Genomic DNA, 14,872 nt, shown 5'->3' on the forward strand with positions numbered 1-14,872 from the left:
TCTATGAACTTTCCTACAAAGATTAACCACTTCCTCTACGGATGGACTGACTTACACTCGTTGCCATTTTTTTTTTGGTATAAGACATATTTAGAGGGACGTCCCTGGTGGCGCAGTAGTTAAGAATCCACCTGCCAATGCAGGGGACACGGGTTCGAGCCCTGGTCTGGGAAGATCCCGCATGCCGCGGAGCAACTAAGCCCATGTACCACAACTACTGAGCCTGCGCACCACAACTACTGAAGCCCACACACCTAGAGCCCGTGCTTTGCAACAAGAGAAGCCACCTCAATGAGAAGCCCGTGCACCTTAACGAAGAGCAGCCTCCGCTCGCCGCAACTAGAGAAAGCCCACGCACAGCAACAAAGACCCAATGCAGCCCCAAAAAAGTGTCTTTCAACCATTTCAATTTATTCAATTTCCCCTTAAAATTAAAAAAAGACATATTTAGAAAGAAAAAATAAGAATGAAATAGTGCTATAGAGAAAGAGACAACGTCCTTAAATTTACTGTTCTCTATGCTCAATCTTCTAATTAATAATTCAGACTGTCAGATATAAGAAAGAGGTAGCCTTAATAACAGGTTAACAGTAGTCCAGTATTCTCCCACTGTCCCAACTAAAGCTCAATAAACTGATGTCCAATTTTCGTGAGCTTTGTGAACTCTGGGCACAATGACAAAACTGTTTTCTTCCAGAAAAGTGGTGGACAAACTCTGAAACATGGTAACACCCAGTCAATTGCCAACTTTAAGTGCTATCTGAATGACTAAGCAAGCATGCTGCTCTCTGACAACAGAAAGTTACACAAATGGGCAGTAATTTTTTCTTTCCACTTCACTGACTTCCTTTGTATCAAACTCAGTAAAGAGCAAAAACACTAAATATCTGTTAGACAAATGGACTAGTATAGTACTCTCCAGTTTACAAAGTACTTTTTCATATAGTCTCTCATCTAATCGTCACAAAAGTACTTAAAAAGACAGGAATTATCATCACAGATAAACTGAATAGAAAAATACTAATTTTTGCCTTGGATGAGAGAGGAGGGATGGGAGGAGGGAGAATTCCAGGTAAAAGAGATTGGCCTAATCTTAATCATCTAATAATATAGCCCAGCAAAACTATCCACTTGTTTTTAAAATATCCTTCCTATGATTGATCCCCAGATCAAGCCATTCCCTTTGTTAGAACATTCATTCTTCTAAATACTATGTTCCCTTTTCTTTCTAAAAATTGCTGCTCAAGCCTCACCTGCTTCACATGACTGTCCCAGATTAGACCCTTCAGACTCTTATCAGTATAAAAATACTTCCCCTTCCCCTCCCCCTTTCCAACCTCTATTACATAAACTAATGCCTCCCAGCTGTTTTTAGTTATGCAATATATTTGTTGTTATACCTGCCACTTGCGTGTATGAGTTGTTTGCTGCCCTGGTAAAAAGCATCTTGATTTTGCTTCATTTCTCCCATTCGTGTGTAAAATTAACTTGAAATAATCCACAGTGTCTAATACAGCTCCTTCCTCATAGTGCTGAGTAGCATTTTTTCATCCCCTTAACATAACACTCATTTTACAAACTGAAGTAGTGAAGAATACGTTAGCTTTAGAGTCAAATCTATATTAAAAACTCTCTGCCACTTAGTATGTTTGCAGTTCTCTGTAAATCTAAAATTCAAAATAAAAAGGTAAAAGAGGAATAAAAAACCGCTGCTACTTGCTACTGTGTAATTGTAGTTAAGTCATGATATTCAACCTCAGACCTCAATTTCTGTTGATACATCTGAACAATAGGGATTATACAGCCTACACCAAAGGACTGTTAGGAGGACAAAGTTGCCTCAAACTAGAGTTCCTCAAAAGCAGGTTTGTGTTTAGTTTTACAATATTTTTAATTAGAAAAATGTAATAATTTCTCCCACTCTAAACCTTGATTGATCAATGCCTAGCTAGAACTCCATACATAATATGATTTATTTCCCAATACTTCAGTGTCATCTACTGACCACTTAACACAACTGTAAAGCACCACTGCAAACAATGAAAACAATTACCTTCCCAATATACTGTCACTCTGGATCATTCATTCACTTCTGCTCATTTCACATCTCTAGTCTCATTCCCAACTACTCACCTTTTTAATTTACAAAACCATATGCCTATTTCTTAAGAAGCTTATTCCAGCAAGAAGGGTTAGGTGGGCAGATACTAGTAATCTTTGTGTAAAAGAAGCACATGGAAGTCTAAACAAAGGTGTGATGATGAGTGACTCCAACACGTATTCAAGGAGGATGAACTGTTCCCTTCCTGAACAGATTAATTCAGGCATTCGATTATTTTTCCCTTGATCAGTGGTTTTCAAATATTGTTAGCTATGGAACCCAGTCCATAAAACAGACATAAGCACAAAAGCTGCCCTGGCTGAAGTAAAGAGGGGTGGGGGCACAGTAGAACCCCATCAGCTGATCCTTTCAAAGAAGCTTACAGCTGTATGAACCAGTGTGAAAAATCATTGCCCTAGATTAGTGGTTCTCAAAGTGTGGTCCAAAGGCCCAAGAAGTCAAAACTATTTTCATAATAATCCTAAGACATTATTTGCCTTTTTAAAAAAAACAGTGCTGACCTCTACACCTAGAACCTGAGCATGAAACAAGACAATGGCCCCAAACTGTATAGTCACTGGATTCTTCACTGCCACCCACTTATAGCACACACAAAAATCCATTTTCACTTAAATGTCCTTGATGGAGCAGTAAAAATTATTGATTGTATTAACTCTTGACATTTCAGCACACATCTTTTCAATACTCTGTGTGATTATTTTGGGGGATGAAGTGGGAAGTACTCAAAAGCACTTCTACATATTGAAGTACAATGGCTGTCCCAAGGAAAAACACTTGGGTGATTACTTTTGAGGTAGAAAGCTGAACCAACTGTTTTTTTTAATGGAACACCATTTTTATTTCAAAGAATAAATGACAAACTATGGTTACTTAGATTTGAAGCAAAAATTGGAATCTTGAAAACTTGTGTACACCACTATGAGCTTGTCAACTTCCCAATTCTTAAAAGATTTATCTGATGAAATGGGTGGAAATATTAGCAACTGTAAATTTGTCAACATTTGGAAGAGCTGTGTAACTCAGTGCACCAATGATTCCTAATGACCAGTATATAATGTCATAAAATCATGCGAAGGTAAACAAACACCCATTCAAAGTGCAAGACAGACCAATGAATTTTACTGTAACATTGTACAAAAGTTCAATGATATGGTTTCAGATTCCATGTTGCAACAAACCTTTAAAAAGGTTTGAGTGTACTGTCAAAGGAGAAATCTACAATTATTTGAAGAGGTTATTAAAACACTCCTTTTTCCAAATACTATATATCTGTATGAGGCTGGATTTTCTTCACATACTTCAACTAAAACAACATACCAACCATCTGAATGCAAAAGATCCGCAAATTCAGTGGTCTTCTATTAAGCTAGACATTAAAAAGATTTGCAAAAATGTAAAACAGGGGCTTCCCTGGTGGCGCAGTGGTTGAGAGTCTGCCTGCTAATGCAGGGGACGCGGGTTCGGGCCCTGGTCTGGGAGGATCCCACGTGCCGCGGAGCAGCTGGGCCCGTGAGCCACAACTGCTGAGCCTGCGCGTCTGGAGCCTGTGCCCCGCAACGGGAGGGGCCGCGATAGTGAAAGGCCCGCGCACCGCGATGAAGAGCGGTCCCCGCACCGCGATGAAGAGTGGCCCCCACTTGCCGCAACTAGAGAAAGCCCTCGCACAGAAACGAAGACCCAACACAGCCAAAAAAATAAATAAATAAATAAATAAATAAATTAAGTAGCTATAAAAAAAAAAAAAATGTAAAACAATGCCACTGTTGTCACTAAATTTTTTAGTAACTTTTCATAAGAGTATTTTTTAAATCAATAAATCTTTTAAATATTAGTTTCAGTTTCTAGCTGTTCGGAGTCTGCAATGATTCTTAAAAGCATAAAGGAGTCCCAAGACCTCAAACTTTGAGAACTGCTAGACCATTGCTAGAGCCTCCTTCTAATCGTCTGACTCCAGTTTCACACCTTCCAATCTACCCTACTACCTCCCAGCTTAAACTCTTAGTACCAGACTTAGCTAATCAGACCTATACTTTAAGAAATCATTTTTATTTCTCTACTAAAAAATTACAATTGTTTCGCATTACGCTGAATTAAGTACAAACTCTTAAAATGTGGCAAATAATTCTCAGTGTTTATTAAATTCTCAGAGTCAGTACAATGGGACAAGACCTGCGATTCATGTGGCATGTCGTGTATCAGTGAAATGGAAAGATAATGGAATCACAGAGCATCACATTTAATTATATCAATTCAACTACAAGTTCTTTTTTGCCCTCTTCCACAAAAACCAATAAATATTGCTCTATTTACCCAACGACCTATCTCCTTTCAAACAGGACTTTGATTTCTCCTATCCCAGAGAAAAGGAAGTTACCACAGAAATGAAAGGAGAAACTAAAGAAAGTGACTCTAGGACTCTTAGCTTTTCAGCTTCCCATACCAGATTCTGACAATTTAAGCATTTTTGAGAACAATTTTAACCAGATGCAATTTATTAGCTGACTCTACAAGCATAGACCAGACACGATAAAGGTAAGATTTTTTTACTGAAATACTGGGAACGTTTTCACTAGAGCAGTGGTCTCACTCAGGGGCAGTTTTGCCTCCCAGGTAACATGTGACAATGTTTGGAGACATTCTTGGTTGTTACAACTTAGGGAGGGGGTGTTATGAGTACCTTATGGGTAAAATACTACAATACACAAATGCCAAATACTTAGGTTCAATTCCAAACACACAGAATACACCAAGTTCTTAAGAAACATTGTTTACATACTCTGTCTCTAATACCTACTGTTAAATCTCTAAATTTCTTAATCTCCTAAGCTTTGGACAAATTGCATAATTACAGATGTGCTCTTTATTTACTGGAAATTAAATATCAGTACTACCACCCCTTTCTTCCTAAGGTTAATTGCTACTATAAAAAATCACAATAAAGTAATATTACTGATTTTTTCCAAGCTATGAACTTGGTTCCCTGAAAGTTGTGCTTGTTCTTAGCTATCCAGGAGCAAGTAGACATGAATAAAGTCAGGTACCAAAGTACCGTGTATCACACGAACGGTATGGGTCCTCTTATCTGGGCCCCGTATTTCAGGAGTACACAAATACCCAGCCTCTTTATAGACTATTTTTAGGTTTAACTCCTCCATATCTGTTTATCCATTCAGGCAAGCACACTTACTGCGGGCCTACTCTGTGCCAAGCAAACTGAATACAAAGTCAAAAATTTTTTTACCAGTCTAATAAAAAGACACAGCTAAAATACAAAATAATTTGTGCTATAAATAGAAGTATCAAATAAGTGTTATAGACGCTTGCAGGGGAAAGAATGCCAGGAAAGGCTTCCCAGAAGAGAACATGTCACAGAAAACATACCCTGTTCACCTCTTAGTATTAAGACTACAGTTCTCTTCTGCTCTTACACACTACATTTTTCAGTTTTTGCTCTGTCATCTAAACAAGAGGAAAGTGACAATCTGACTTATGTGAACAGACCAAAGTGGCCTTCATCAAATCTCAATGAAGAGTCAAAAAATAACCGTATCAAAGTATTTCCCAGTACCTCCTTCCTGTCCAACTTCTGGTTTCTTTTTTAAATATCCTAACTTCTTCGACCAAGTTCCAAACACACCATCTGTCACTCAGTCAACAAGTGTTTCCTTCTGAATTTATAAGAGTGTCACAGGGGATGATCACTGCTCTTTCCTTTCTTTCTTCCAGTTAGCGTCTTCTCCCCAAATAGTTTAATTTTCTCATTTCATTCTACTACAATGTTCGAATTCAGTAAGAGAGGAGCTATGAGTTCCGAGGTACAAGAAATACAAAATGACTGCTGTGTACCTTTCTAAGTCTTGTCCATATTTCTAGTTTTCTATTCCAATATTGCTGTAGTTCATTAACTGGACTCTTTCTTCTGAGTCCCCAGCAGCTGCCACAAATAAAAATTTCAGACCTGGGACAGGAAACTAGCCAATGACATGTAGTTTTATCGATTCATTTCCAATACATAACTAACATTCTTTAACCAACTTGTAAGTTTAGTTCTCAAGGTCTAGGTGAACTAATGAAGCGTCTGCCTTACCACGAACAGAGCTGGTAGTAACTAAATCGGAAACGCTACTGAAGACTAGGTCTGCTCCTAACTATCCAATGTCCCTACCTTAACCCCTCCACTCTTCCAAAGGGAATCCTCAGTAATGGGAGGCTGGAACACCCAGGGAGGGCAGTGTAGTAGAAAAATTTCTACACTGAGTCAGATGTAGCATTGGCTAATCCTGTTTCTTCTCTGGGCCTCGGGTTCTCCACCTATAAAACTTGCGTTTAATGTAGAGTAGGAGGATTGGCTTAATTTCTAAGGTCCTTATGGCGATAGTAATCCAAAAACCTCACCTCGTCTAGCTTTACGTGGAACACGTCGGAGAACAGAAAATAAGCTTTCACTCCATTAAACCGACCTTAATTCTCAGATACTGTTTTAAAAAGGTAAGAAACTCCCGACCCACTCACCCTCCCCTGGGGCTGCAAATTCCACCTTGGAGAAACGAAGGCAAATAAAGCCCATCCCGCACGACGGTCAGAGAAGTGCTGAGAAAACCGTACTCAGGGTCTCAAGGCGCTGCCCCCGCAAAGGGCCGGCCCACCTAACTACCGCCGGGCAAATGAATGAGTACAACCAGCTAGAGGGACGCCCCTCAACGTAGGCTGCAACGCAAGACCCCCGGGCCCTGATCCCACCGATAGCGACTCCTTCCCAGAGCCCGAAGAGCTGGGCCTCGGGGCCGCAGGGTCGCGGGCCCCGCCCCCTCCCCCAGGGCAGAAGGTGCGCGCCCCGGCGCGAGACTCGGGCGCGGAGAGGGCCTGGGACTCCCCGCGCACCCGCCCGCCCTGAGGGGAGGAGGAGCCTGCCGGTCCCCGGCCGCCACCACCCCGGCTCCCGACTTACCGCGATGCGGTGGGGGACGGAAAGTGTCAAGAGTGAGGGCCTAGGCCCGTCTGCCACCCGCCGCTCAGAGAGCAGCGCGCGGCCGCCACGAAACCGTCGCCGCCTCCACCACCACCGCTACCGACCGCCGCTTCGGGCGCAGCGCGCAGAGAGCCCGACTGCGTCACACGCCGCCTGCAGTCAGAGGCTCGCTGCGGGCGCTCCGCCCTCGCTGTCTGCGCATTGGCAGACACTGCCGCCACTCTAGGCCCGCCCTGTTATTCATTGGACCTAGAGTCTTTTGAAACCGAACGTGAGGGCTGTCTTTGGGAGACGGGAGAGGGGGAAGAAGAGGGACGGAAGGAATTAGGGGGAGGAAGCGGGAGGGGCAGTGGGAGGGACATGAAGTACCGCCCCTCGCCGCCGCGGTTGGCTGGGAGAGAGTCGTGACGTCACAAGGTCCCCTAGAGGTAGGCTGGTGAGTGGCTACATCGGTCGGGGGTGGGAGAAGATTGATGACGCTTTGCTGAGGCTCCGCCCCCTTCTTTGGAGCAGAGAGACTCGGGTTGCTGATGCTCGGGCCAATCAGAGTGAAGGCTCCAGGATGGCATGGTAACTATTCTACCCTTCCTTTGCCCCAGTCCGCGGGCTGTGATGGGAAAGCTCCCCCGTCGTCTTGCCCTTACTTCCTGGCCAGACCACGTGCGGAGCTGGAGGGACCTCCTAGGAGGTCTATCTGCGTAGCTCGCCTGCAGCTGCTCCGAGGCCCCAAAACCTGGCCTCCTTGTCTCCTGACCCATGCCAGCCCCGACACAACCTTTCCCTCTCTGAATCCCTAGAATGGACGTTAGGAACATTAGAGGTGCCTTAAGGGAATGGCTCAGCTTAGAGTTTGGTACAAATGACAATTCTTGGAACTTCTTTCCCACCTGCACTTTAGGAACCCTTACTTATTCTTAAAGTCTAGTTGAAATGTTCCCGCTTCTCTGGGATCTCTCACAGCTAGTTGGAGTAATGCTTGGGCAGGCCTCTGTTACAGCCTTGTTACTTTGTATTCTGTTATTTACTTTCCTATCTACTGTGCCGGGCTCTTGGAGGCCAGAGCTTCATTTTCAAGTTGGTGTTCCTTTCCCTCAAGGCCTAGCCCAGAGCAGAAGCCTGCTATCTCAAGGGGGTGGGTTGAGCATGTTCTAGAAACTAGGTCTAGTGACTGTGGGTCCCGCACAGAATAGCAGGGACTGTGTTCAGAAAGCAAAACCTATTAGGATTACCGCTCCACCACCCCCTCCTCCTGGGACATATCTACAAAATTGAAATGGGCCCTGCCCAAAACATAGATAAACTTAAATCGCTCTGGGTTTTCAGTGGTGGCAAGGGATTAGAGATACTTAGTCAAAAAGTGGAGTGATCTGGTAGTAAAGGTAAAATAAGGTAATGGATGGAAGAAACCTAGTGCATTGTAGATGTTCAGTAGATGCTTGAAGGAAGAAAAAAATAGATATATGGATGGTCAAATAGTAAAGCTAAACATCTGACTCCAGACACCTTTCCCCAACTCCTCCATCCAAACATCACTCCTTTCCCTCCACCCTCCCTTGCCTATGCTCAGCATCAGAAAGTCATTAGGTCTCCCTGGAGACTTACAGTAGCTTCCTCACTGCCCTCCTGAACCTTTGATTTCTCACCTTCCAATCCTCAAACCCAGCTCTGTTTAAGCCTCTCCTCTGCTTATTTATTCTGATGTCCCTAAGGCCAGGCACACAGCACAGGTGTACATTAAATGATTGATGCATGAATGAGTGAATTATTTTCTTAAATAGAAAAGAAGTATGGGAGTTTTGAGTCAGAGAACCCTGGGATTAAATCTGAGCCCAACCATGTATTAACTGTATGAACTTTGGGCAAATTTCTTAACCCCTGAACCTGAGTTTCCTTGTCTTTAAAATGGGGATAATAATTGTACTTGCCTCACAGAGTTGTGAGAATTAAGTGAGCTGAGGCATATGGTAACTGTTACACAGGTACCCTCAATAAATGATAGATACTATTTGTATTCTTTAAAAATGTTAAGGAATTCCATTCTAAATATTCTAAGACATGGATTCTGACACAGAAAAGGAGCTCAGAAATATGTCTTGTGTGAGTGAGTGTATTCAGTCCAGAGTACTAGCAGGTGTGCAGGAGCTGGGTCCCTTAAGTAGTGTATACTTATTGGAAGACTCTCCAGTGGTTGCTGGAGTGGAGGATGGCCACATTATGAGAGATAACAAAGAGATTATTCTAAATTTCTTATATGGTACATTGGAAAGAGCAGCAGAGTTAGATTCAAACAGATCTAAGTTCAAGTCCTAGATCTGCTACTTTTTAGACCTTGCACAAATTATTTAATTTTTCTGTGCCCCAGTTTCATTGTCTATAAAGTGGGCACAATAATTTCTGTTTCATAAGGTGCTTGTGAAGGTCAAATAAGATCATGGAATTTGCAAAGGACTGGGCCCCTGTTTGGCACATGATAAGCATGCAGTAAATGTTGATTTCCTTCTTTTTTTCCTATAACTTGATAAGGAAGGGTGATGTTTATAAATGGCATATAATTAGATTTATATAAATCTTGTGTGAATATCTGACTTTTAACTAGAGCATTTAGTCAATTGCATTTAACGAATTTACTGGTATATTTAGGATTTTATCTAACATTTTAGACTTTCTATTTGCCCCAGATGTTCTGTTTCTGTGCTTTTTAAAAAAATTTTTGTTCTTTTTGGTAAAAGTAACTGCCATTTACTGAGGCCCAGCTCTTTGCCAGATTTTTTTTAAAAAATTGAGATATAATTTGCATAATATAACATTCACCCATTTGAAGTGTACAATTCAGAGGTTTTTAGTATATTCACAAGGTTGTGCAACTACCACCACTATATAATTCCAGAACATTTTCATAATCCCAAAAGAAACCCCAGACCCATTAGCAATCATTCCGCATCTCCCCCTTCCCCCCAGCTCCTGGCAATTTACTACTACACTTTCTGTCTCAACGGCTTTGCCTATTCTGGACATTTCATATAAATGGAATCATAAAATACGTGGCCTTTGTGTCTGACTTCTTTCACTTAGCATAATGTTTCAGTTTCACCCATTTTTATAGGAGAATAATATTCCATTTTATGAATATACCATATTTTGTTTATACGGTCATGAGTTGGATGGCATTTGAGTTGTTTTGTCATGAATAATGATTATTCCATTATTCCACTATGAATAGTACTGCTATGGACATTCATGTACAAGTTTTTTGTGGACATGTGTTTTCAGTTCTCTTGTGTTTATACCTAGGAGTGGATTTGCAGGGTCATATAGTAACTCTATATTTAACTTCTTGAGGAACTGCCAAACTGTTTTCCAAAGTGGCTGTACCATTTTACATTCCTGCCAGCCACATCTTTGCCAACACTTGTTATTTTCTTTTTTCTTTCTTTTTTAATTATAGCCATGCTACGGGGTGTGAAGTGGCATCTCACTGTGGTTTTTTTTATACGTTTCCCCGGTGACTAATGATGTTGACCATCTTTTCACATGTTTATTGGCCATTTAAATCTCCTTTCTTGCCTTCTTTTGGATTATTTCATTTTTATTCCTGCATCAGTTTGGAAATTAAATTCTTTTTCTATTATTTTAGTGATAGCCCTAGTAGAAATTACTACATGCATGCCTAACTTACTAAAGTGTCATGCTAATCTATACCTTTATAGGAAGGGTAGAGTTTGCTGAGACAAGGAAAAGATGCATTCCATGCCAGATGAACAGGCAGAACAGAGATGTGGGACCAGGAAAGAACTCAGTGTATCCATGGGTGCAAACTGGGACTTCATCCTAGAAGTGATAGGGGAGGGGCTTTACTGGTGGCGCAGTAGTTAAGAATCCGCCTGCCAATGCAGGGGACACAGGTTCGAGTCCTGGTCCGGGAAGATCCCATGTGCCACAGAGCAACTAAGCCCGTGTGCCACCACTACCGAGCCTGCGCTCTAGAGCCCGTGAGCCACAACTACTGAAGCCCGCACGCCTAGAGCCCGTGCTCCGCAACAAGAGAAGCCACTGCACTGAGAAGCCCAGTCTCTGCAACTAGAGAAAGCCCGCTCTCAGCAACGAAGACCCAACACAGACCCAACACGGCCAAAAATAAATAAATAAATAAATAAAAGAAGTGATAGGGAAGCTAAAGAATATTCTATAGAACAATGAAGATGTAATTACTATTTGAGGCAGAATGGAGCTAGAGCTAGATGGGCGAGCCTAGGGTAAGTAGTTTAAAGCCATCCAAGAAGGATGTCTTTGCCATGAAAAAGATCTCTGGGAAGAAAAAAAGAACATTCCTCCTCAACCCAGGAAGACTTTCCTAAGGCTGCCCAGGAGGCAGGGCAGTGTTTGGCCTGAAGTTGGATGCTTTTAGCACTGTTTCTGTCTCTGTCACTTTACCTACCTCCCACCCCCACCCCAGCCATGCACCCTCTGCCTCCACCCTCTATTCCCAGCAGTCATTCTTCAAAGGCCTTTCTTGCGGTTCCTAAATCTCTTCTTGATATATCTAAATCCTACCCATCCTTCAAAATCCAATTCAATTAAATCAATCTAGCAAATATTTTCTGGACTCTTACTGTATGCCCATGCCTGGGCTAAGCTGAGAGATTGAGAAATAAACGGAACAGGTGGAGGTTCTGTCCTTAAATGAGCTCCCAGGAAGGTCGGGGAAACAGGCAACAGGTTATTTTGCTTCATTGTGGTTAGAGCCCTAATAAGGGTGTGATGGAAGGCCATCCAAGGCTGCCTGCGGAGTGGGGAGGTGGGCAGATCATGGCGGGTAGGGAGAGAGAAGGAGGAAGTTAGACAAAGCTCCGTGGAAGAGATGAGTGTAGTTAGAAGTAAAACAAGTGGTTGCTGGAGTGGAGGATGGCCACATTATGAAAGATATTGAACACCACACTAAGGAATTTGCCCTTGATGCTAAAAGCCATGAAGATTTACTACTTTGCCACAAGGGCGGGACATGATCAGATCTGTGTCGTAAGAAGAGCCAATGTGGCTAATGGGGAGAATGATGGAGAGATAGGAGGGCAGTGAAGGAGTGAAGGAGATCTCCTACCGGAAGCTTTCCTTGACAACTATATCCCACATTCACTTCCCCTCTTCTGCCCCCCATTTCTATACCGCCCTATGCTCCTGGGGGCTGGAACATCCCTGAAAACAAATGCTCAGTCAGCTTGGGATATCTGGTATGTGTATGTGGAAAGGGAAGTGGAGCAGTGATCGTGGCTAAAGCTTGAAGATGGTGGTGCTGTTTCAGGCACAGGCCTCTCTATGGTATGTCCAGGCATCAGGCAAGCCAACCAGGAGGGAGGAGACACTGAAAGGCTTCAATAGCAGCAGCAGCTACTTGGACAATGGACAAATGCCAGTTCAGCAAACACTGAGAGCGTCCTGAATAAGGTCAAGCCTAGATGCTTAGATGCTTGTTCAATTTTTTTATCTGTAAAATGGCTTTCATCAAACCTACCTCATCAGATTATTAAGAGGATCAAATAAGATAATGCATATTTAGTCCCTGGCACGTAGTAAGAACTCATCTTTTTCTTCCACTTTTCCTCATATAAATCAAGTAGGTGATAGTCTTTCAAACTGACAGTGGAGGAAACAGATTCAGAGAGGGTCAGTGACAGCTGAGGTCAGACAGTTCAGAAAAGGCTCAATCAGGACAAGTTCAGACTGTTGCTGACACACCTTGTTGTCATCAACCTGGCGCACTGCTCTATTACCTCATCTAATTCTCACAACAACACTATAATGTGGATATTCCTAAAACCATTTTACAGATGAGGAAACAGACTCAGGACTGTATGGTGGGGAAGTGCCCAAATCACCAGAGAATTAAAGGCCAGTTAGAGCACCTCAAGTTTCAGGCACTGTGGCGTAGCCTAGAGGCAGGGAGAAGAGACCCAGCCTCAGGGAATGGTACTTAGAGCCAAAGGAACAGACAAGGGGTTAAGACCGGCAACAAGGGCCAGGAGCAGGCATGTGTGGGTTGGAGTTAGACAAAGAGCGTCGAGTGAAGCCCCAAGGAAGAAAACCTAAATCCAGTTATCAAAACTAAATGGGAGTGGTTCTTTCAGTAACATTTTACTAATTGTTCATTTGCCCTGGGACTTTAAAAGCTGGGGTGGGGTGAGGTGGTGTGGCAGAATTCAAGTCAAGAAAACTATTTTTTTACAATAAGACACCTTCCCTGTAGACTTGGACCGCCAGGAGTGAGCAAGATATCTCTGGGTCCCCCACCATTGCCCAACCCAGGGCCTGTCACAGAGGGGCCTAGGCTGAGTAAATGAACAAGAGTGGATGCATGCAAAAGGGCTCTGGCAAGTTAATCAAGTTTGGGCCTTTGTTTCCGGGAATTAACAGTATGTAGTGATTAAGGGAATGACCTCAGGTGCCAGACTTGAATCCTGGTTTCTGACACTTACTAGCTGTATGAGTAGGTAACTTATCTTCTCTGTTTTCCATTGGTGAAATGGAGATATTAATAGTATCTACCTCATAGGGCTTTTATCAGGATTAAATGGGATAACATAAAAAAGTAGAAAAGTGCCTGGGACACTGGGGGTGCTCAAAGTGCACTAATTATTACTGTGGGGATTTAAATGGGAAAAATGTGATGGTAACGGTGTCTAGGTCAGATGTCCTCCACCTGCTGCAGGTGCTCTGACAATCCCACATTGTAACTGTAGGAGGGATTACTGGTCCCTTCATTCTTTTTCCCCGTTGAGGTAGGATGGTCTTTACAAAGGTAGCCAAGAGTCCCCCTCAGATTCCTGTAGGGGGTCAGTCAGGGTGGGGAAGGAACCCTGGCTGGGGCCTGGTTTCTGGGGATCAGCCCTCTCATGGTGAAGAGAGACCAGGACTGGGGTGGGGTTGGGGGGCAGGAGATCCGCTCTCTGCATTTCGACAAGGCGGGACAGGGCGCCCTCTCCTGATAAAAGGTGGGAATAGCTGTGGCCCAGAGTTTCTCGGGTGGACCCCACGGGATCTCGCTCCCTGTGAGGCGCTCTTCCCTTTGCTGAAATGCCCCGATTGGGCTCTGGGGAGCAAAGTTTGGGGAAGGGGTGCCGACGCTGGGGCCAAACTGGTTTAATGTTTCAGAAGTGCGAAACTGGATAATTTCGTCTAGATTGGGGTGGGAGGTGAGTAGAGACTGGGGTCAGGAAATGAGAGAATTCGAGGTCCTGTTGAGTTAATTTTATGTTCTTTCAACAGGTGATGGAACGCAGCCGAGAGGTAAGTGACAAGGTGGCTGATCCAACGTGTCAGACCCAGGTGTCCAGTGCTCTTCCGGCTGCCCCCATGCAGCCGGAATTAGTGGGGCAGACCAGTGCTGGATCGGCATGGCATGAGGGGACGCCAGATTAAGGGGGACAGCCCGGGGTCCCGGGCCGCAGAAGCGGGGAGGGGCCAGCAGAGGATCTGGGTGCTGTTTCCTCCCCAAGTTCCGCCCCAAGCGCGCCGGCCCCGCCCCCGCCGTTCCAGCTCCGACCCGCCCCCCACCGCTCGCCCCCCGGGCCCGGCCTGGGCTTCCCCCGGGTGCTCCCTGCTCCCGGCCTGCGCCGGCGCGGCCTCCTCGCCGCCAATGCCTGGGTGAGTATGGAGATGGGTGTGCTGGACTGCCGGGCAGCCCCACTTGGGGGAGCTCGGCCACGGTCTGGCCTCCGCAGGGCCCGGCCCCAGGCTGTGGGGATCCTGGTGTCTGTCCAGGAACTGCTGCTGTGTCCGCTGGGGTAGCT

At 44.1% G+C, this 14,872-nt stretch overlaps 2 protein-coding genes across 19 annotated transcripts in view; one reads left to right on the forward strand and one right to left on the reverse strand.

Moving 5' to 3' along the window:
* The window catches only part of NUP98 (nucleoporin 98 and 96 precursor), a 101,165-nt gene extending 93,936 nt beyond the window's left edge, over nucleotides 1–7,229 (reverse strand). For all 9 annotated transcript variants that reach the window (XR_005020846.1, XM_036859596.1, XM_036859595.1 and 6 more), the window contains exon 1: nucleotides 7,071–7,229. The gene's annotated coding sequence lies outside the window, so the exon portion shown is untranslated. The remainder of the gene's footprint in view (nucleotides 1–7,070) is intronic.
* Nucleotides 7,230–7,565: 336 nt separating this feature from the next.
* Nucleotides 7,566–14,872, forward strand: part of PGAP2 (post-GPI attachment to proteins 2) — a 32,882-nt gene continuing 25,575 nt past the window's right edge. For 6 of the 10 annotated variants that reach the window (XM_036861613.1, XM_036861615.1, XM_036861612.1 and 3 more), the window contains exon 1: nucleotides 14,637–14,726. In XM_036861613.1, coding sequence (XP_036717508.1) covers nucleotides 14,719–14,726 — 8 coding nt within the window. In that variant the 5' untranslated portion in view covers nucleotides 14,637–14,718. Of the gene's footprint in view, nucleotides 7,662–14,348; nucleotides 14,370–14,636; nucleotides 14,727–14,872 lie in introns of those variants that run through there. The other 4 variants (XM_036861620.1, XM_036861621.1, XM_036861618.1 and 1 more) reach the window with 3 other exon arrangements.

Source organism: Balaenoptera musculus, chromosome 8, assembly GCF_009873245.2.
Source record: "Balaenoptera musculus isolate JJ_BM4_2016_0621 chromosome 8, mBalMus1.pri.v3, whole genome shotgun sequence".
NCBI classification, from domain to species: domain Eukaryota; kingdom Metazoa; phylum Chordata; class Mammalia; order Artiodactyla; family Balaenopteridae; genus Balaenoptera; species Balaenoptera musculus.